Source organism: Rhinoderma darwinii, chromosome 4, assembly GCF_050947455.1.
Source record: "Rhinoderma darwinii isolate aRhiDar2 chromosome 4, aRhiDar2.hap1, whole genome shotgun sequence".
In the NCBI taxonomy this organism is placed as follows: Eukaryota; Metazoa; Chordata; class Amphibia; order Anura; family Rhinodermatidae; genus Rhinoderma; species Rhinoderma darwinii.
In genome coordinates this window covers 122,228,514-122,252,966 of record NC_134690.1, presented here as the reverse complement: position 1 = coordinate 122,252,966, position 24,453 = coordinate 122,228,514, and the positions used below count along the sequence as shown (strand labels likewise).

Genomic DNA, 24,453 nt, shown 5'->3' with positions numbered 1-24,453 from the left:
ATCCTGCAGAGAACTTCGAAATCCAGATCAAAATCTTGTAGCACAGATGAAGATGAAGATACTTCACCAAGAGAATCGGGGCAGATGAACAGGTCAGTGCTCATACCAGTGCACCCAGAATATTTAGCATCACTGTGATCATGTCTTACATGCACATGCATTTAATAATGTATGCTTCTAATTAGTCATCATTAAGTCTGTTGACCTTTGACATTCAAGTGTATGATATCCAGCTCTGTTGTAGAAGCACTATGGCTCGTATTATGAATAAATTATTCAAGATCCCACTGTGCTACGATATTATCTTCCCTACAATTAAGATGTACTATACTTTTCAAGTAGAGCTGCTTATTCAGCACAGACATCAAAGCCCATGTTTATATATTATGATCCTTATTTGCAGTAAAATATATTTGATCAAACAAAATATGAAGAACATCAAGTTAGATCACCCTACGCATCGTGTCAATTTTTGGGCCCTGATGTATAAATGTTTTAAGATCATAATTTTCTATCATTTCATATCACTTGTTTTGCTGCTTTTTTCACGCTATAATCTTCCTGCTTATTCAGGCATCTCACAATATATGTTCATGAAATCAGCTGAGCAGCTTCTATTAACTACTCCATACATACTGGTTTGTAGAAGTAATTGCTAATAAAAACAAAAGAAATAACCAAAAATATTTCACATGCAAGCCTGCAAATGTGGCATTGTGGGCAAAAGGAATTCTCCTTGGGAGAGTTTGCCGAATTCAGAACACTGTGATACCATGGATGTACTTCGTTACATAGTTATCATGGTAGAAAAAAAAAATCTTAAATAAAGAAGTTGAATTTGCCCTTAAAAAGGAAAATAGTACCTCTACTGGATAAGTACTCGGCTACAGTAAGTATTTTTTTATTGTCTTTTGTTGGACCTCAGCAAGTAAAAGTTCACAGTATTTTATGTATGGACCCTTCATACATGCCCCTTATCTGTTCAGATGCTCTTCTTTTCCTTGGTTAGCTTTTTATGAACTAGTGCTCAAAACTGAACTGCATATTCTAGATGGGGCCGCACTAATATATTGTGAAGGTTTTTCTTTTCCTCCATAAGATATACTCCTACAGATACTTAGCCAACTGAAGCATATCTTTATTTTTATCTGCAGTGTAGAGTATCTCATTTGATTGACCAAACATCTCTCTTTATAGACTATATGTAGCACATAGCTTGGCAAAAACAATGCTATTATTCTTATAGGGATTACAAGAAGTTGTTTTATCTTATTCCTTTTTTTTTCATGAGAAGCATTTATTACATAGTTATGCAGAGGCGTAACCAGGGAGTGCCGTGCCTTGTGTCAGGGCCCCCTACCGCACCCCTCCCCCCTTTAGAGTAAGCACCCAGATCAGACATATATATATATATATATATATATAAAAACCTTTACTCAACGCTCTTCCGTTTTCTCTTGCCCGCAGGGGGCCCGCCCCGATCCCCTCAGGCTGCCACATCAAGCAGTCTGAGCCGCGGCGCATACATGTCGGGACGTTGTGTGCTGCCTCGCATATTACGTCCTGACGCTTCCCAGTGTCAGGAACTTATATGCAGTGTGGCAGAGATCGCCTTATGAGGAAGCCTGATGGGATTCAGGACGGACCCACTTCCCCTGTGGGCCTGGTCGCTGTCACACCCCCTGCAATCATGATCAGTATGCCATTGTACACCAAATTAGCTTGCTTGTTTCTAAATCTCCCATGGAGAAGAATGTGCATTGCCCCCTTTGTGTTCTCCTCCTTGTCTCTCCCCAATAATAGGGTAGTGGGGACACAAGAATTATAGTAATTAATGGGAGTCCCAGCAGTTAAACCACTAGCGAGAAACAGCTTCAGACTGGGGTCCTTTGAACCCACCAGGGGGAATGATTCTGGGGGCCCACACACCATCCCTACAGAATATGTGTACATCCACTTGTTGTTATCATTGTACATATAGGACATATCGTTAATAGGTCCTTTGTATATCACTCATAAGTAATAGACCCTAGTGGCAAGTGCTTGGCTCCCAAGTCATCTCCAAATGGGATTGTCCTCTACTAGACATTTTAGGACCCATTATTGGGTCAGAGTCTTGGCCCACCAGTGGATCCTCTGGTGGGCCAGTCTGACACTGGCAAGATACATATCCTATGGAAATGTCTCTTTAAAGGATACCTATTATTTCACTTACTGAAGACTAACTTATTATTAAGTTCAATGGGAGCTTATTAAATCTGAATACAGACAGCTCCCCCTTAATGGTGGGGGCTGGCAGACAGACTTTTATCAATTAATTATATTGCTGTGCAAACGATGGCAGGGAATTTGGCGCTCTGTATCAAAAAATGGAGCTCTGACTTTGTAATAAGATAAGAATTGATACTATGCACATAAAAGCAGGCTTGGCAATCAACAATATATTTAATGCATTTGTCTTTAATGTAAATCTGCTATACATCCAAATTCAAGACACAATGGGGCAGATTTACTAAGTTTTAGACGGTGTAAGCTAAGACCAGGCCGTCAGAAAATGCACAAAATTTATCACTGTGGTACATGCTGTATGATATATTTGGTGTATCTGGCTCGACCCTTTTTTTTCTCCTCCTTGTACCCCTTTTGATTTTGCTTAATTTGCAACAGAATTTTAAGGGGGAGTTCACAAGGAGTCTTTTGACGCGGAAACCTCGTCGGAAAACGCGCCAAAATACGGCCGAAAATGCGTTCAATTGGAGGCGGAGGCGTTTTTTTCCCGCGAGCGGAAAAACCGTCTCACGCGAAGAAGAAGGGACATGTCCTATCTTCGGGCGTTTACGCCTCTGACCCCCCATTGACATTAATGGGAGGCAGCGAAAGCGCATTTCGCTGCATTTTCTGACCGCGGCGCTCACAGGCCGTGGGCAAAAAGCGCCAGGAAAATCGGCGTGCAGGCAGAGCAAAATCTGCCTCAAAATTTCAAACTGAATTTTGAGGCAGATTTTCTGCCTGCAAAAAACGCCATGTGAACCCAGCCTAAGCCAGATCTTTGGTGCATTTTAAACCACGCCCTTTTCATTAAGCTCCACCCCTTTTATGAGCTTTTCGTTAATTGTCTAGAAAGGTGCAAACATCTGTTCTACACAGAAATGTGACAAAAATTTACACCTTTTTCAACACATTCTAGGCGCAGACACATTATACAAAAAAAATGGGACATAGAATGTAATTAAAACCACAGAAAAGGCCATACTCACAGATTAGGTGGTGGGTAAAATACCCGTTCCAAACAGGACGCAACCAGGTCAGAGAATGCTGTTGATGGGAAGTGCCCAGGTGTGTTTAAATAATGATAGCCACTCCCACTTACCTTGAGGGGAGTGGTGTGTTGGGCATGGAAGTAAATGTGTAATAATAATAAATAAATAATAAAGTACTGTGTATAGTGCACATGTGAGGTATAGGGGACATGACTAAGTGTAGTGTGTAGAAATCAGGGCTGTGAGTGAAACAAAATCGTGAGTGTAGTGTGTAAAACATGGAGGCATAGTGTTTGGATAGTGAGGCACAGCATATATCGCCGAATAGCAGCCTATTTATAACGCCCATAATGTAAGAGAGCGGGCTGCCCTGCATGCAGTGCCAAACATCCGCACACCAGGCTATCCCAGCATCATAAGACCCGGGCGCGTCCTGAAAAAAAGTATGTACAATGTAAGTAACCATGAGAAAACATGGGGTATTAGTTGTTGTTTTGGCCAAAAAAACGCAAGCTCGCAATCTACGTCACGGATCCCCACACTTGCGAGTCCCTACCTAGAACTTTTCGTTCCAAAATCTAAGATATACAAAAAAAATGGGACATAGAATGTAATTAAAACTCACAGATTAGGTGGTGGGTAAAATACCCGTTCCAAACAGGACGCAACCAGGTCAGAGAATGCTGTTGATGGGAAGTGCCCAGGTGTGTTTAAATGCAGACACATTAGTAAACCATTCCCAATATTCTTTTTCATCACGGTAAGGTCTGCGCTTTTTAAATTTCTTTGTTACCTACAAGCTAATTTTTTATACAGGAAATATATAATAAAAAGTGGAGGTAAGAAGGAGCTCTAGCTTTTTCCATTGCATATTCATACTGCATTCATTTTATTGTCACCACTAATCCAGACACAGGTATGCATACAAAGAAGTCACGGTTTGGCAGCCAACCCCTTCATCTTCTCCAATATGTCTCTCCTTGTATCTGTCATTTCTTTGTCTTTCATTGATCTACACACAGGGACACATACAGGTATTTACATTTACGGCACATAGGAAGGATTAATAGAAGGAAAATCAGTATACACATTTTACATGAGCAACTTTTCAAATACTTTGGCTTTACTGTATTTTTAAAACTTTTCAGTTAAATCACGTTATTTTCCCCATTCACATATATAGCCGATTTCTATTTTTTTTTAAAGGAGGCAGCAGGCCAATTAAATGAAGTGACAGCCTCTTATTCAGTAGACTGATACAACACTTTGGCTCTTTAAAGAGCAGATGATACATTGCAGAAGTCAGGTTAATAAGAGGCTTTTATTTCATTTGATTGGAGTGCTGTGGTTTCTCTGTGCTGCTGATCTCTGTTACTAGACTATCAGTGATGTCAGAATTCTCCCGGTTGCCATTGAAAACAGACAGCGTTTTATCTACTTTGCGGTCAGACATGTGACCTAGCAAATTACCTCTTATTGTGTAACTGTCATCTGAGTTCCCACAATGCATTGTACTTTAGTAAGAGGTAAACAACAGAATTCTAAGTGTATTTTGAATAATTCAAAATCTGCACAAGATTAAATTTAAAGGATTTGCAATGCTTCTCATTTTAGCACATTTTCTCCCAGCTAAATATAAAATGTTCTTATTAAAATATCATGACAGTTACTACATTTTTTATCTGTATGGCTCGGCATTCTTCATACATGGCACACATTATACTTAGCCATATGTTATCTAATTGTAACTGTTTTGGCCCTAATTGACTAGCGGTAGGATAAGAGAACCCATTCTGAAGAGCCTTTCACTATTTTCATTCTGTCATTTATTCGGCACACTTAAATGCCTTTCTTTACTATGGAAAACCCATGGAAAGGCTGATTTTCTATCTTCCTGTCAATAACAAGCATTCCTCAGTTATAGAAGACTGGCACATTCCCTATTATTTTGTATTGGTTTTTATCAATAGCACAATATAAATTGCCTGCTACCCCCGAAATCTGCTGCAAACCACATACATGCCATCCATTCCTGGTCTTCTAATTCATCTTCTTGACTGGTACAGAATGAGAATTGATTACATTGTATTTGCACTGAACCAGCCTGACATCTTCTACATGGTTGGCTTTGAGCATAAAATCCCATTGGCGTGTTCAGCAATCATTTTCTACCAGTCCTGCTCTTCTTTCTGTATTCCTTGATAACTATTCTTATAGCATGCACTGTACTGTAACTCTTTCCTAACTGTTGAGAAATATTGGAAAGGAATGGGGCGGCAGGGAAATTGAATACATTCCCTCCTGATTACCGTAGGTGGAGCCAAGCTACCTATGGCATCTTGCTTACTTGTGCATGGATTGGCGGAGAAGAGGATTTTGAAAATGCTCATTACAGGTAAGAATGTATGGTGCAGGTATATATCATGTTACATAAATGTATCGAAATTGTTCTGTACTGAGGCGTAATTTGTATCTCCTGGGCCCCATTACATAATCTGTAGCCTTACCTGTGGTTTTTATAATACTGGTGTGCTCTTATGTGCGACTACTACCTCCGCATCCCCTATAGCTTTGCCCTGGTCCTTCCAAGCTTTGTGTGTTGCTGTATTCGTAAGTTTAGAGTGAGGTTGAAGCATAGCTAAATCTGGTATTTCCTTATATATGGGCATGATTTTGTGATCCTAAAATTGCATCTAAGTATGGAGACTTATTGATGAATAAATATAAGTTTGGGTTTTACATTATAATGAGCGTAGATTTTCATTCCGAGAACAGACCTGAAGGGTTGCTAAAGTTACATTTACTAATTAAAAATATTAATATCACTAATATTGCAATCCAAAGGATGAAAATAATGTTATGTACGGGCTCAAGGAGGCACCCATTTATCAGTCTCTCCATCTCCCTATGATACTGCTAGGGCATGTGCAAAAGGAAAGGGGTAGGCTGTACTGTAGGCTAGTGTACTGCTCCGTCTGTCTGCATGGAAGACCAAGCAAGCAGGACCAACCGTTAGCAGGAGAAATTAAGCTAGATTAGGCTACATTCACAGATGGTCTTTTCATGCTGCAGTAAAAAATATTCTGTCTACTGTCAATGGTGTAAAATAGCAAATATACACCTAAATTCACTGCCGCTCCAGCCAATCACTGTCCGCAGCGGGAACATGCCGCTATCAGGGCCTTTAACTTTTTGTGGCTGGGGAACATCATAGTTCTAGTCTTAAACTATAATATGCCCTTTGAGATTATGATAACTGTGGCACTGTGTATACAAGTATGAATGTCATAAAGAACTGACAATGTGCCCTTGTCTTCTTCCCATCAAGAGGTGCACGTTTGATAAAGTACTTGGCTCGTGGTCTGTGCCCTCAGGTAATTGCAGTGACCAGTTGTGGACTATTCTACTGTTAGGGCCCTTTTGCACAGGCAGATATTCTACCTAGTGGCTAGCATCAGTCATCGATACCTCATGCCGATTGGCGCTCATTTGCTCAATTCAAATTAAGCAATACTCAAAATGTATGGGGGCGATTGATTGTTAATACGATTGTTCATCCACTAACTTTTGCATCTTGCCAACAGCCTGTTTACATGGGGAGATGTGCTGCCAACAATTGACCATTTTTCTGGCCATGTAAAATATCTCATTAGCCGACAAACGAGCATTTGCTTGATTGTCTACTGATCGCTGCCCTGTTTACACAGAGCAATGATGGGGAACGTGCGTTTGTATGATCATTGGCCTGAGTAAAAGGGCCTACAGACATTCAGACAATATGTATTTCTCCTACTTCGCCCAAAGGATTTTAAACTACAATCTGTGGTATGTTCTCTCCCATTATACCACATCAATATATTTCCTTTACATTTGTCAGCTGAATTAATTCAAGGTATTTTACTGACATACATAATTACAATTCCAAACTTAAAAGAAAGCTCTCTCTTACACTGTTCCCTCCTGGCTACTCCGAAAATGAATAATTTACATCCAGCTGAACTGAACTTACATTGACACGCTCACCCATTTTATTCATTGTATGGTATTTTATATTCCATGTTTAAAGAGCTAAAGAAAATTATTGTCCCGTTTGTTTGAAAATTAACATAAATGTAGTGAGTAAAAATCCAAATTAAGAGACTGAGGTCAAGTTTGGGTACTTTTATTCTTTTGTTTGACTGCTGCAGGAAAACAATCAGTAAAAGCCAGCCCCTTGTGAACCACCCATTTTGTGCAACATTTTGCAGAAGACTGAGTGTATTAAGGTAGATACTATCAGCGATTAATATATCACTCTAAAATGGGTCTACCTCCTGGCAGGAGCTGTTACATTCTTGCTGATATCAGTTATTAGAGAGTACCACCTTGCATGTGCTTTAAAGGTTATTCCTATTTTGTAATGTTATGGAATATCACTAGGATATGCCATAACATTATGATCGGTGGTGATCCGACCTCTGAGACCTTAACTGATCCTGAGATCAAAGACACAGAGATTCACTAGGCATTTCAACTGCACAATGGGTGGCCAGGAGAGTCGCTCTGCAGAAAAAATGTGATGGGCAGCAGAGCTTACTAGCTCAGTGGCTCGCTGTCCTCCGCTGCTTCCATTCCCTTCTATTGGAGTTACTGTATCCGCTATTCCCGGCCATCTCACCACTGATTCTGCGCTTGAATGCGGCGTCCAGCGGCCGGCCCCCACTAAGCAGGTGGGGCCCGGGTGCCACCATTCGGGAGATAGGTACGGGTCCCAGAGGTGGGACTGTCATCTGTCAGACATTTATAACATAAATGTCTTAGATGGGCTCATGGATTATGGAATAATCACTAAAAGTACAAATGAGAAGCGATGCATCCGTCACATGACGGAAACCATCGGCGCCTGTCGGAACCCATTGACTTTAATAGGTTAAGTCGGTTTTTCTGTCACTTTGCCAGACAAAATAGTGCTGCACGCTGTGCATTTTTCTCCTACCAAAACTATGAAATCTGTCATGGAGGCCCCTAATAGAGTCATTGATGCAAATGTGAACATGACCTTAAACTGCCTACTATTGTGACTTACTGAATGCGAAGCCCATAAATGTTTATTTGCTTTTCCATATAAAAAGTAAACACATTTTATATTGTTTGTTACGTGGAATCACTACACTTTCTTCACTGTTTATTCCAGAGCATAAACTAACCTAACTAGCTTAGTCTCCTGGTATGTCCGCCTGTAATTCTAGCAAGGTAATCCAGCAGTGCCAGGAGTTCTTTGGCTGAAGGGGTCAATCATACACTACTCCTGCGAGACAAATACCCTTCCTCCAGTATTCCTCTAATATTGGAGAGCAGCACAAGGGAGAGGAGGCAGTTACTGTAATGGGGTATTCAGTTGATGTCTCTTTTATGGGGTGCTTTGTCTTTCATTTTGGTGACAATGTGACTGACAGTATTATGGGACACTTGGGCTGCAAATGTTATGGGGCACTGGGGCTGTCATTAAGGGGGATACTAGAGCTGTTCTGGGGACAAGGCAGCTGTCACTTTTATAGGGGTGCTTTGTCTTTTATTAAGAGGAAATTGTGGCGTCACTGTAATGGGGAAACGGGTCAGGTTGAGTGCAGGTCTTATGTTTATAAACATTTGCCAAAGTAAGCACCTGAAATATTTTTCATTAAAAGTAGACTTCTGTTTGTTACCATGATAGATTGTCTTGATGGTTTTAAATATAAGAAAAAGTTACTTTATTTTTAATACCATTCTCTTCTCTGAGCATGCCACAAAATGAAGGACAAAAAGTTAAAAACAAACGTGTACACTTAACCATTTATCCCGGGTCAGATGTCATTTTGACTCTTGTTTCCTTTGGAGATATGCCCCCATTAAAACCGAATACTTTGCAATACTCTGTCCATGCAGACCAAAATAATAGGAGGTGACCGGCGGGACTGCAAAATACTAATCTTGACAGCATTAAAATTCTTAAAGTTGCAGTCTTGGCATGTTCTGGGTTCCTCAGAATTTTTAATATCTTATAGTACACTGAGAATAGGATCTAAAAGCACCTCTAGATGAAAAGTAGACAGTATCTCTGAAACAACCCGTGGCCAGTAGCAATGTAGGTTGGGACAATGCCAATGTAGATGGATATATATCTATATGAATATAGTTTGCTTGGTCTTTTTAACATTTTGGGAATTTAGATTTATTTATCATACCTATCTTATATAGCCCGAAGTGGCAAGTGGGTTTATACCCTTATGTTCATAGTTATACATTTTGCTCAGCAGCATTAGATTAACGTATAAAAACTTTCCATGTCTTGTTCTCCCTTGTTGGATATATATATATATATATATATATATATATATATACATATATATATATATATATATATATACAGTGAAGGAAATAAGTATTTGATCCCTTGCTGATTTTGTAAGTTTGCCCACTGTCAAAGACATGAACAGTCTAGAATTTTTAGGCTAGGTTAATTTTACCAGTGAGAGATAGATTATATTTTTAAAAAAAACAGAAAATCACATTGTCAAAATTATATATATTTATTTGCATTGTGCACAGAGAAATAAGTATTTGATCCCTTTGGCAAACAAGACTTAATACTTGGTGGCAAAACCCTTGTTGGCAAGTACAGCAGTCAGACAAATTTTGTAGTTGATGATGAGGTTTACACACATGTTAGATGGAATTTTGGCCCACTCCTCTTTGCAGATCATCTGTAAATCATTAAGATTTTTAGGCTGTCGCTTGGCAACTCGGATCTTCAGCTCCCTCCATAATTTTTCGATGGGATTAAGGTCTGGAGACTCCATGACCTTAATGTGCTTCTTTTTGAGTCACTCCTTTGTTGCCTTGGCTGTATGTGTCGGGTTATTGTCGTGATGGAAGACCCAGCCACGAGCCATTTTTAATGTCCTGGTGGAGGGAAGGAGGTTGTCACTCAGGATTTGATGGCACATGGCTCCATCCATTCTCCCATTGATGCGGTGAAGTAGTGCTGTGCCCTTAGCAGAGAAACACCCCCAAAACATAATGTTTCCACCTCCATGCTTGACAGTGGGGACGGTGTTCTTTGGGTCATAGGCAGCATTTCTCTTCCTCCAAACACGGCGAGTTGAGTTAATGCCAAAGAGCTCAATTTTAGTCTCATCTGACCACAGCACCTTCTCCCAATCACTCTCAGAATCCTCCAGATGTTCATTTTCAAACTTCAGACGGCCTGTACATGTGCCTTCTTGAGCAGGGGGACCTTGAGGGCACGGCAGGACTTTAATCCATTACGGCGTAAAGTGTTACCAATGGTTTTCTTGGTGACTGTGGTCCCAGCTGCCTTGAGATCATTAACAAGTTCCCCCCGTGTAGTTTTTGGCTGAGCTCTCACCTTCCTCAGGATCAAGGATACCCCACGAGGTGAGATTTTGCATGGAGCCCCAGATCGATATCGATTGACAGTCATTTTGTATGTCTTCCATTTTCTTACTATTGCACCAACAGTTGTCTCCTTCTCACCCAGCGTCTTACTTATGGTTTTGTAGCCCATTCCAGCCTTGTGCAGGTCTATGATCTTGTCCCTGACATCCTTAGAAAGCTCTTTGGTCTTGCCCATGTTGTAGAGGTTAGAGTCAGACTGATTAATTGAGTCTGTGGACAGGAGTCTTTTATACAGGTGACCATTTAAGACAACTGTCTTTAATGCAGGCACCAAGTTGATTTGGAGCGTGTAACTGGTCTGGAGGAGGCTGAACTCTTAATTGTTTGACAATGTGATTTTCTGTTTTTTTTTTTTTATATAATCTATCTCTCACTGGTAAAATTAACCTAGCCTAAAAATTCTAGACTGTTCATGTCTTTGACAGTGGGCAAACTTACAAAATCAGCAAGGGATCAAATACTTATTTCCTTCACTGTATACATATATATATATATATATATATATATATATATATATGGCTGGGCCATTCAAAAACTTTGATCTTCTTCTGGTGAAGCTGTTCTTTTGTTGATTTGGGGGTATGCTTTGGGTCGTTGTCGTACTGAAAGCTGAAATTCCTCTTCATCTTCAGCTTTTTAGCGGAGGCCCGCAGGATTTGTGCCAATATTGACTGATTTTTGGAACTGTTCATAATTCCCTCCACCTTGACTAAAGCCCCAGTTCCAGCTGCAGAAAAATAGCCCCAAAGCATAATGCTGCCTCCACCATGCTTCACTGTGGGTATGGTGTCATTTTGGTGATGTGCAGTGTTGGCTTTACCCAGACATATGAAGAATACGGGATTGTTGACACATGCACTACACAACCAGTACCTGCCAGAAAGTCCTGAAGCTCCTTTAATGTTGATCTAGGCCTCTTGGTAGCCTCCCGGACCAATTTTCGTGCTGTCTTTTCATCAAATTTTGAGGGACGTCCAGTTCTTGGTTATGCCAAATGTAATACACTTCTTGATGACCGTCTTCACTTTGTTCCATGGTATATCTAATGCATTGAAAATTCTTTGGTACCCTTCTCCTGACTGATGCTTTTCAACAATTAGATCCCTTTGATGTGTTGTAAGCTCTTTATGGACCATGGCTTTTGCTGTCACAAGCAACAAAGAAAATGTCAGGAAAATCCTAATAGAACAGCTGAACTTTATATGGGGTTACTCAGAATCACTTTAAATAATGGCAGCTGACTACTATTTATCATGAGTTTAAATGTGATTGGCTAATTCTAAAAAAAAAACAACCACATCCACAATTATAAGAGGGTCACATTAAAGGTGGAAAAAGTTCTGAAATTATTCATATTGTACAGATTTTTTGACAACAAAAGCCTGGTATTTTAACAGGAGTGTGTAGACTTTTTATATCTACTTTGTTTACTATATAATAGAGTAATCCATTTTAAATACTGCTTTCGATTAACAATTCCTCCTTCACCATTAGTTTTCTCCTATGTAACCTAACTCCCCCATCCAATTTTCTTCTTGGCAGCAGATTATTACGGGTGTCCACCCCGTCAATACTCTATACAGTTTAGATATCATCCCGATGTCCAACAGAGCTAGTATTTAATAAGTTCAAAATCTGGGAGTCCTTCATACGTTTGGCATACGCAGGGTCAGTAAGCGCTGACATAACTTTTTTTTTTTCTCTATAGAATAGTATAGTAGACTACGATATTCTATATAATTGCTTTGTCCATTGATAGCATAAGAGAGCCTTCTAGGAATGCAGTGCTGTACACTAGCAGTAATTGCTCCAGTATTTCTTCTCTATACGGTTTATAATTTCAAAAAGGATCCCGTCAGTCCCATGTGCTTTCTTATTTGCTGTCCCACTTAAAGCCTCCCTTAAAGAGGACATTTTCTCAGAACTCTTTGTCGTACCATTCCACTGTTATTCCTTCTACAAATTTATGAATACATATACGGGTGTTACCAGTTGGGGATGTGTCCTTACACAATCTGACATGGTCCAGTTAGCACTGACAGTCTCATACTGTGTATGGAATAACAGAGGAACAGCACAGTGCAGAGTTCTAAGAAAAGATGCTCCAGATTTGTGATTTTACAGGGAATACAATGGTTCAATACAATAGACATATCAGGAGAGCTTTTATTTTTGCATTTTCAAAAAAAAGGAACAACAAAAAAGAAAAACATGAAACAGATGGCATTCATCCTGCACTAAGTAACGAAACATAAGGGGTATCAAAAACCTTAGCCAATTATATGATGATGGTACTTTTAAGTCATTTGGTGCTCTTAGACAGGAGTTCGATACAACGGACCTCCTTATACCATTATCTCCAGTTGCGGCACTCTTGTAATTAAATTCATCCATACTAATTGGGGCCTCCAGCTCTCCCATACCTTCTTGCAGAAGAGAGAGCAGAGTAAAACTCCACTGAAAAAGTTACTTTTGAAAAAGATATTTGATCTTTCTTGTTAAACATATTTTACCTGTGGGCAGCATGTTATCGAAAAGGAGAAGCCGTGTAGGTTAATATAATATATATTTTTTTCATGGGAAATTACTGAATTTGGTTACTTTAGATTGATTTAGATTCCTGCTCACTCTGGGTTAATTATACCAAAAGATATTCTGAAAACTCATTTATCATGAGACTCGAATATGTATTTTGCCTATATATATATATATAAATATATATATATATATATATATATATATATATGTTTATTTATTACTTATGCATACATATTAATATATATACTAGTCTTTCTCAATGAATTAGAATATCATAAAAAAGTTAATTTATTTCAGTATTTCAATTCTAATATCGATTCATTACACACAGGGTGATTTATTTCCAGCATTTTGTTATTTTATTGTTGATGATTATGGCTAACAGTTAATGAAAACCCAAAATTTTGTCTCTCAGAAAATTAGAATATTATATAAGCCCAATTTCAAAAATGATTTTTAATACTGAAATGTTGGCCTACTGAAAAGTATGTCCAGTATATACACTCAATGCTTGGTTGGGGCTCCTTTTCAATGAATTACTTCATCAATGCAGCGTAGCATGGAGGCGATCAGCCTGTGGCACTGTTGAGGTGATATGGAAGCCCAGGTTGCTTTGATATTGGCCTTCAGCTCGTCTGCATTGTTGGCTCTGGTGTCTCATCTTCCTCCTAACAATACCCCATATATTCTCTATGGGGTTTAGGTCAGGTGAGTTTGCTGGCCAATCAAGCGCAGTGATACTGTGGTTATTAAACCAGGTATTGGTACTTTTAGCAGTGTGGGCAGGTGCCAAGTCCTGCTGGAAAATGAAATCAGCATTTCCATAAAGCTTGTCAGCAGAGGGAAGCATGAAGTGTTCTAAAATTTCCTGCTAGATGGCTGCGCTGACTCTGGACTTGATATAACACAGTGGACCAACACCAGCAGATGACATGGCTCACCAAGCAATCACTGACTGTGGAAACTTCACACTGGACCGCAAGCAACTTGGATTGTGTGCCTCTCCACTAATCCTCCAGACTCTGGGACCTTGATTTCCAAATGAAATGCAAAATTTACTTTGATCTGAAAACAGGACTTTGGACACAGAGCAACAGACCAGACGGTTTAAAGGCTTAGGAAACCTTTGCAGGTGTTTTGTGTTGATTAGCTGATTAGAGTGACACACTATGAGTCTACAATCTTCAACTTTTACCCAATATTCACATTTTCTGAGAGACTAAATTTTGGGTTTTCATTAACTGTTAGCCATAATCATCAACATTAAAAGAAAAAAAGCTGGAAATAGATCACACTGTGTGTACTGAATCTATATAATATAAAAGTTTCACTTTTTGAATTGAATTGCTGAAATATATATATACTGTATATATATTTATTTAGACAAAAAAAGAGGATTGGAGCAGCCCTGTGATAGGCTGGTGCAAAGCTTCAAAAATAAAGGAGTGACCTCTCCTTATGTATAAGATATCCAAGAAAAGAGAACATGAAGCCGCACTCAAAAAAACTAGATTTATTTATCCAACATCAGACCACAACGATTCACCTTCTCCATGAAGGCATTTTCAAGCTTGAAAATGCCTTCACGGAGAAGGTGAAACGTTGTGGTCTGATTTTGGATAAATAAATCTACTTTTTTTTTAGTGCTGCTTCATGTTCTCTTTTCTTGGATATATATTTATTTATTTTATTTTTTTTGCTTTATTTTTTTTTATTCATTAATGTTTTCTCTATCCAATTGTAACTTTGCAGGCTTGGCCGTCGGAGGAAGACTATGAAATTATGTCGTGCTCTATCTGATCTCGTTGTGTACACAAACTCTGTTGCTGCACAGGACATAATGGATGATGGTAAGATACCATTAAATACTACTTATACTATATCATTACAAGCAGTATATTGTGCGGGTTATCAATCCCTAGTATTTTTGTGGACGTCTGAATTTAAAAATTGGTGCACAACACTGACTGTAAAATATAAATGATGTAAATCAGATGGCAGAGGATCTGGAAAATTTCTAATGATTGTGTTGGTGCTTCTTTATCAAAATGGCTGAAAAAAGTAACTGTTTATCTTGACGCAACTGCAAGAGAACAAAAGTGACATTTTACTAGAGAGGCGGCTGTTTCAAAGTAGTAGCTCATAATTGTGTACGCTCTGTGCTGTGAGATAAGCTTTTGTTATTTTTAATGATAATTCTTCTTTAATGATAGCAATGATATTTCCCTACAGTTTAACCACTAGTGTTGGTATATAGCTATCATTTGCCGTTGAAATCAGTATTTTATCACTAGCGGAAATATGCAAATTGGACAATTATCATTCATTTATTTTATCAGCTGTTTCTTCGTTCACATGAGGAGTAGGTGGAACCGTGTCTTACATGATAATTATGTACTATTTATATACAGTTTCTCTCTTTTATTACGTGGGCAGTGAGGCACTATGGCTAAGTATTCTGGTTTGGATGTGAATATTTATGTGCCCTCTGCAAACCCAGATCAGCTATGTCTTTTATAACCTCTTGGGGGACATATTATATATAAAAATACATAAATAATTAAATATGGACAAAAATAAAAAGCCACAATCACTGTACGTATTATATATATATATATATATATATATATATATATTAAAAAAAATTCGTAACAAAAATGGAAACTCATTTTAACACTTTATTTTAGTGTTAATTTGCAAAAATAAAAATAACAAAAATATAAATAAAAAAAATGTGACATTTACGCCTAATAACAATAAAATAAAATAAAAAAATCTTACTATAAAAATGGTATGAAACATCAGCACTTACTGTGACAAAAAAAATTACAAACATTATTTTGCTAGCCCAACAAATTAAAAGTTAGGGCCTTGAACTACCACATTCACAAAATCACTAAAAAGTGTCTGGTTATTTTGGACCATTAAGGGGTTAATAGGAATTGGTGGGGAAATGTTTACTATATTTTATAACTTAACATTGCCTAAACCTGATGTCCATGGGCAGGGTAACCAGTGTATTGTTTGCTCGGTACGTTTATGAACTCTCTGTCAGATGTCATATAGTCAGTACTATGTTGTGAATGATTATACAGTCCGTCAGCAGCTATGTGCGTTCATGTCAGCTCTTCACTGCCCATGTTAATGTGAAATACAATATAACATGAACATGTGAAAAATAGGTTTCATTAATAGATTATTAAAATACAAATAGGAAATAAAAACACTGCATTGTACTAAAAGAAAAAATACACTATATAAGTACAGACACATTTGTTTAATCTTGCATCAATGGGGTGTTCGTGACAGATACAGATTATTAGATATTCTGGAGAAATTAATGTGACACAATTTGTTAGGGCACATTCGACGTGGCGGAATTGCTGTTGAATTCCGCTGTGGACAGTCCGCAGTGGAATTCTGCAGCAGCCATTCTTTACATTTGTTTCTATACATTTTTAGGAAACTTAGTTCAGACGTTGCAGTAAATAACTGTGCGGAAATTAGGCTGCGGTGCAGAATTTTCCCTCCGCAACATGCTCATTACATTGCGGAGAAGAAGCGGAATTTCACTGCGGATTTCAGCATTTGCATTGCTAAGGCTGAAATCTGCGGCAAGTCCGCTGTGATATCCGCAACGTCTGAATTACCTCTCAAATATGAAAATGTTGCTGCAAATTCGCAAAGAATCTGCAGCAACATTTTCAGCAGAAAAATTCAGCCACGTCTGAACATGGCCTTACTGTTACTTTTTTTTTTAATCAGGGGAATTTCTCAGTTATCTGCTTGGTATTTATTCTGCTTTTAAACATTCACATTATCTTGCAGTTCTTTGCTGGTAACAAGGAACAGATTGTAAAACTTTTTTATATTATGCGATTCTGGATTATAGGAATTTCACAGTATGTGATTCTCCAGATGTAATATATTACCTTCATTTAAACCTTTATCAGTTACATTTAAAAAACTCACACCCAAGGACTCTCTAGTTATGCAGTGATACATCCTCATCTCCTGTGGGAACGGCTAAGGGTGCCATATTGTTTGTCATGGCTTTGCTATAAGCAGTGGCTAAATTATACATGTTCCAAGACAAAGCGCTCAAGGACAACTGCCATGTCCTGGGAAATGGCAGCTGCAATTGTTATAACTTTTTTTTATCAACTTGACCATCTGGATAGGTAGGGACCTGTATGCACATTATGGTTTTGATTGTTTATTACTTTGACCCTTGGGTGGAGGGACACGTTGAAAAGTTAAGAGTTGTCATGAAGCAATCCTCTAGGTAAAACACTCTAGCAAGTAGCATACTGGCCAACACCACCAGTTCATGTTTCCTCTCGTCCTGAGATTTCACAATGTTCTTATTTGTAACAAAACATTACATATATCTGCTCCCCGAAGTTTCATTCAGTATATAAGATTTGTAAGGTCATTTTGTCATGCGGAGATTGGCTTCTTTCATTTCATTATTATATTTACATTTTAAAGTCTTCTCAATGGAACTAGAAGAAGCTTTGTTGTTATTGTGGTCGACGATTTTAGCTTTTATCCTAATTGCATGTTTCGCTGACATAGATCCAAACAATGGAGCTTATCTTTTTAAGCAACACAATCTTCTACTTTCATTTGATCCGTGCAGTCACTTAAACGGCTTGGACAAAACATATCTACTGGCATTTTGCTGTATCCTAGGTAGAGAGGCATAATGTAAGAATGAATATTAGTAAATATCGAAAAGCAACAGTGAATGCCAGCGGGGAAATTATGATCATATCTAATGTTCAACACAACAACTGTGAAATTCTAACTGTTCCTATGAGTTAGTTACAGTAAATTGGTGTAGGCGTACCCTCACACCCCATACCCCACCCCCCTTCATTGAAAAAAAAAATAATTACATCTGATCACAATTTTGAATTGTCCCCTTCAGCAGCTGTGTAATTTAGCACTAGTGACACTCACTATAATAAAAGTCATAACATATGTAACATGTTACTGTCAACCAAAAAAATCTCCTTTTGCAACTTGTAAATTATTAATAAACTGCTGTAAATGGATCTTGTGTCTCTTGTAAATTTGATGTGGGTCTGATCCATTTATTAACACCTAAACACCTCGCACAACCCTACTCATTAACCTATGTATATTCAATGCAAATAACAAGTATTCATATGTTAAAGAGGCTCTCTCACCAGATTATAAATTCCCTATCTTGTACATGATGTTATCTGCGCTGTAATGTGGATTACAGCAGTGTTTTTTATTTAGAAAAATGATAATTTTTGACGGAGTTATGACCTATATTAGCTTTATGCTAATGAGTTTCTCAATGGACAACTGGGCGTGTTTTACTATATGGTCAAGTGGGTGTTGTGGAGAAAAGTGTATGACGCTGACCAATCAGCATCATACACTTCTCTCCATTAATTTATACATCACATAGCGATATAGCTATATCGCTATGTGCAGCCACATAAACACACTATAACGTTACTCAAGTGTCCTGACAGTGAATATACATTACCTCCAGCCAGGATGTGATGTGTATTCAGAATCCTGACCACTTCTCTGCACTTCTCTGTGATTTACAGCATAGCAGGCATAGTCTCGCGAGTTTACGCTGTAAGCTGTAATTTACAGCGAGATCTCGCTGTGCTGTGCTGTGCTGTAGACTCACACAGACGCTACAGAAGTGGTCAGGATTCTGAATACACATCACATCCTGGCTGGAGGTAATGTATTTTCATTGTCATGACACTGCAGTAACGTTATAGTGTGTTTGTGGCTGCACATAGCGATATAGCTATATCGCTATGTGCTGTATAAATGAATGGAGAGAAGTGCATGACCCTGATTGGTCACTGATTGGTCAGCGTCATAGACTCCTCCCCACAACGCCCACTTGGCCATATAGTAAACCACGCCCAGTTGTCCATTAAGAAACTCATTAGTATAAAGCTAATATAGGTCATAACTCCATCAAAAATGATGGTTTTTCTAAATAAAAAGCACTGCTCTAATCTACATTACAGCGCCGATCACATCATGTACAATATAGGCCACTTATAATGTGGGGACAGAACCTCTTTAATCTGACAATTTGAATAATCGTGTTAATAAGCATCATGTTTTCACATGGTATTGAGCCTGGTTGTCCTTAGTATTCACATATGCTGGACTGAAAACAAAGCCATTACAGTACCAGTCAACACAGGTAGTCTGCATATAATACCGGACTATACTAGTAACAGTCCTCCACCATATTCATCAACATACAGATATTCCAGCCCTATATTCTTCTCTCCACTAAAGTTTGGATAATCTACCAGTCCATGTTTTTATTGCAGATTTCTCTCTGACTTTGAGATTTCTCTCTGAGATTGACTATTTTTGTCTTACGATTAAATAAAAACGTTCCTTAAAGAAAAGGGAAACAAACTACCTGATTTATTTGTTTTATTGCAGGTTCCACAGGAAATGTTCTGTCTTTCAGTGAGACAAGAGCTCATCAAGTGGTTCAGCAGAAGTCAGAACAGTTCATGCTCTACAACCAGAAACAGCTTACCAGAATATACCCATCAGCTTACAGGATAGACTCTAGTAACTTTAACCCTGTGCCGTACTGGAACGCTGGGATCCAGTTGGGTATGTATTACCGTTCTAGTTGTGTTGTGAACCATTGGTTATTTTAGAGCTGTAAGTATTCTGCTTTCTTGGTGTTTATGCCTTGTTTTATAGAGCATATATGAATGCATTTTTGTAGTGCTTACTTTTACATTTTTATTTTGTTTATGGAATTTTCGGAACTGATGAAAAAAACTGGTTTTGAAAATATCTGCCATCAGTCTTTTCATAGTTTTTATAGATCTGTTGTGAAATTGTAAAATTTAATTGGTTGTCTTCTATTCTGTGATAATTTTATATGATACTGAAGTCCATGGAATAAGGATTGAACAAAAAAAATTTGATGAATGACGTTACTTCTTTTCATCTGTCGTCCCATAATAATAATAAAAAGGAATTTTTTTTATAAGCATTTGCAACTTTGAACCAAATATGTTCTTCGCTTTGGAAAGCACTTTTGCCAGCTCAGTTACTGAAGATAGGAGGGTTCATTTCTACATTTCTAGGCACTGTTTACACCACGTTTGGGCCATACATTTTGTTTAAAGAAAAATGTATATAGCAAAAACGGGCTGCAATTCTATCCATACCTTTCTTTAACTGATCTAACTGTATATTGTGCATACTGTACACATGTTTGGATTTGTCTGTATATACATTATTTTGCTGTTCCAAAATAACTTTTGTCTCTATAGGTGGTTTTTGTTATACAGATGTTTTCACTAGTGTATATAGGAAACTAGAGTATCCCTTTCAGTATATAAGTCATTGATAATCATTAGGATTTTAGATTTAAAAAAAATGTAATCTACATAATACTGTTCATTAATATTCATTTTTATTCTGTTATTTAAAAGGAACCTGTTACCAGCATTTCACCTATTAAACCAGAAATACCTGGTGAAAGTGGGTGAAAAATAATTTTTATGTAACCTATAATTATCTCTTTAGTAGGCTCTGTACCTTTAGTATTCCGTCTTTTAGTGTTCCCGTGTCGTATGCTGATCATTAAAGAGTCATATCTTCACTCCTCAAACCTTTTAACCCCACAAACTTACTTTTGATTGACGGCTCCTCACCTCCCCCCAGCACACACAAAATCCTGCCCTTGCACATCGATGTCCTGTTCTGGTGCGTGCGCACAACGGGATACCATAGTGACGCACGCACAGTAACTAGATTTTCTTCTTACTTACTGCCCAGGAGCTCTCAGGTCAGGGACACTCTATAAATGTCATTATTACAGGAGTTTGTACCTCCATGACAGATGCTCTTGCTCTTTTTGCAGTTTATGGATTAACATTGTATTAAAGCAGCATTTTAGGAACCAGCGGGCATGACACTCTTCCGACTGATTCACCTATGATTTCCATATGACTGTGAGTGTTGTCACATTGATGCTTTTGCAGCTGGTACAGTTCACTCCAGGATCCTGATGCTCGGTGTGCCGCTTCATTGTATCAGCAGGTTGCTAGTAGAGTAAAGTTCTTGGCATAATTTTGCAGACTCCCTTTGAATACCATTTGTGCCATTCAAAGAGTGTACTGCTGTGATATGGCGCGAGGATGCAATCTCATCCGCCTACGATATGCAAGCATAATAGATCATAACCACTTCGTACAAAACATAGAGAGCCTTATACACACTTAGCTTGCGTCTTATAGTATCACTAGTATTCAGTGTCTGTGTAACCAGAAGTCTCACATTTATCATGTATATTAAAGATCACATGATGTAGTTGTGCTGAGTATATAGGGTAACGTCCCTCATTCCTCGCTTTGTGTTCATAGTGGCACTCAACTACCAGACAGAAGGACGCATGATGGAATTAAATCGTGCAAAATTCAAGGTGAATGGCAATTGTGGATATGTCCTTAAACCTCAACAGATGTGTAAAGGTATGCTACCAATTTAATTGGAAGATATAGTAGTGAAATAAATGCAAAGCAGCTGTTCCCGTTGTTTCCTATTGCATTTCATAGGGTGGGCCTGTTCATCACATAGTGCCAAAACATGACATATTTACTGCATAACATGACAGTTTCTCACCATGAAAGCTGGCTGCACACATAATTTAATTTACTGACAGAATGAATGCCAAATGTCAGATATGATGCTTTTTACATGACATTTGTTACTGTTAGCTGTATGTGTCAAACTATATTTTACTTACTAAAAAATAAAACTGTTCTAATATAGATACACATAATGTTCTCATATAAAACAAATGTTACTGAAATAAAACCACACTCTACCATTTACATTATTCTTTATAGTTATATAGAATTATCAACTACTCAATTACATTGTGATCTAAGTGAATATAAAAATATGTAATTATAGCAAATATATAGATCTATATATTTATTTTCTTCACATGGATATGTGGGAAGCCATCTTGTAATAGAAGTTTTAGAGATTTGTTTTACTTCAGGGCACCTGGGTATCAGAAGACTTTCAGAAAATGTAAATTGATTTATATTGGAGACTGTTGTGGGCATGCTCTGTGGCATGTGCAGAGGTCACTGTGCAGGGAGGAGGAGGTGGAGCTGATCAGTCTCCATCACCTGTTGTCAATTATATGATCCTGTTCTGCATCCAGTTTTTTAATAGGAAGGTTATCTCTCATTATAATTTGATGATAATGGGATGACTTCGGACTCTGCTCTTAGTGTACACACCACAAGCTGAAAAGTGACAGGAAATGTGAGCCTATACTGGCTTGGAACTTACAAATTAGATATATTTTTAACTTAAAACTTGATTTAAATAATAACAAACTAAGCTCCACATTTACAGAAGCTCTGCAAAAAAACTCTCTCAGTGGACATTGCTGGGGATGTACGAGTGTCAGGTTTACCTGCCTCTGTCTTCAGGAGACATCCCATATTCCCTGATGGATGAAAATTCCATCTGGCTCTGAGACCGATACAACCAAAAGGGGGAAATAACATGTTCAGAGGTATAGCTATGAAAACAGTTACTTTGGCAGAAGGTGACAGGTCATGTAGTATTTGCTGTTTTCAGAAGGTAATGCTAAGTCCATGCAGGAAAAAAGAAATGGAAGGGAACATATAACACATGCTTTTCATAGTCTTAACTACTTACAATAACTATACACAGAAATGTTTTCTTAGAAAAGGGAAGAATTTTATTTACTGCTTCATATAGTGTGAGAATTCTTGGGGATCTCTTTTTTTTTTTTTTTTGCTTTATTATTATGTAAGTAAAATGTTTTAGTGGACTAGTATGAAATATCATATGCTTGTGTTCACATCTGCGTTATGCTTTTCATTGTTCTTCTCTGTCATAGGAGCAAAACAGTGAAAAAACTGAGCTGCTGTATCCGTTGCACGACGGACACCAATGGCGCCTATCGGAGCCTATTATCTTTAATGGGTTCTGTCGGGTTTCCACCACGGTGCCCGTCGTTTTCTCGACAAAATAGTGCAGCATGCTGAGCTGCACAATTAAATCAGCGACAAAGTGATGCAGATGTGAACATGCCCTAAGTAAGGAGGTATAGCCATATAATATACACATATATGTATTTTCTCATTCTGTAGGTGTGTTTCATCAATTCTCTGGTGACCCACTACCTGCCAGTCCTAAAAAGCAGCTAATCCTAAAAGTTATTAGTGGTCAGCAGCTACCCAAACCTCCAGATTCCATGCTTGGTGACAGAGGAGAGGTAAGCACACTATGTCCATTTATACCTGTCAACCGTTTTCTGTTGTAGGTTGTTCATCGATTCTCCTTCAGGATGATTTACAGATATCTGTTCGTTATTTTATTTTACTGGTCAGCACCGGTCACCTTCAATCCATGTACATTTAAAGGGACTGTCACTAGGATAGTTACCCAAATAATGCTGGGTGTGTCTACTAAATGGCATGCTGTGTCCAATGAATCTAAGACCTCATGCCAGAGCCGTAGGCACTCTGCGTGCCACCGAATGGTGCTGTGCATTACTTTATTACCTAACATCTCTGTCATATGGCATCCTAAGAAACATTCATGGTAAAATGACTTGTGTTCTCCATATGAAATTGAGGTTGTATGGAGCCCTAATATTAGCCCTACAAGGGAATCGGCGGATTCAATTGCATTTGTTGTTTAGCTTTTATTTTCTTACAAATTTCCTGACAGAATTCCTTTAAAGTATTTTCCCATGATGGACATTTATGACATATCCACAGGATCCACCTCTGGGACCTGCTCCTATCTCTAGAATGGGCCCCCTAAACCCCGTTCTTGTGCTCATGCTGCCTCCTGGCCACTTCCTGATTACATGGTCGGGAGTTAAGGAAACAGCGTAACTCGCTGAGCTACGCTGTTTCTGTAACTCCCAAAGAACTACATTGCTTCCATAACTGTCGTTCACTACTATGGGAGTTACGGAAACAGCATAGCTCAGCGGGTTATGCTGTTTCCGTAACTCCCGACCATGTGATCAGGAAGTGGCCGGGAGTCAGAGTGAGCACAAAAAGCTAGAACGGTTATTAGGGGGCCTCGTTCTGGAGATAGGTGTGGGTCCCAGAGGTGGGACCCGCATCTATCTGACATTTATGACATATCCTGTGGATATGTT

At 38.4% G+C, this 24,453-nt stretch overlaps 1 protein-coding gene across 3 annotated transcripts in view; it reads left to right on the top strand.

Moving 5' to 3' along the window:
* The window catches only part of PLCH1 (phospholipase C eta 1), a 151,296-nt gene that overhangs the window by 112,478 nt on the left and 14,365 nt on the right, over positions 1–24,453 (top strand). For 2 of the 3 annotated variants that reach the window (XM_075861527.1, XM_075861526.1), the window contains exons 10-15: positions 10–92; positions 5,575–5,655; positions 14,988–15,085; positions 19,704–19,883; positions 21,653–21,760; positions 23,429–23,553. In XM_075861527.1, coding sequence (XP_075717642.1) covers positions 10–92; positions 5,575–5,655; positions 14,988–15,085; positions 19,704–19,883; positions 21,653–21,760; positions 23,429–23,553 — 675 coding nt within the window. The remainder of the gene's footprint in view (positions 1–9; positions 93–5,574; positions 5,656–14,987; positions 15,086–19,703; positions 19,884–21,652; positions 21,761–23,428; positions 23,554–24,453) is intronic. The other variant, XM_075861528.1, reaches the window with a different exon arrangement.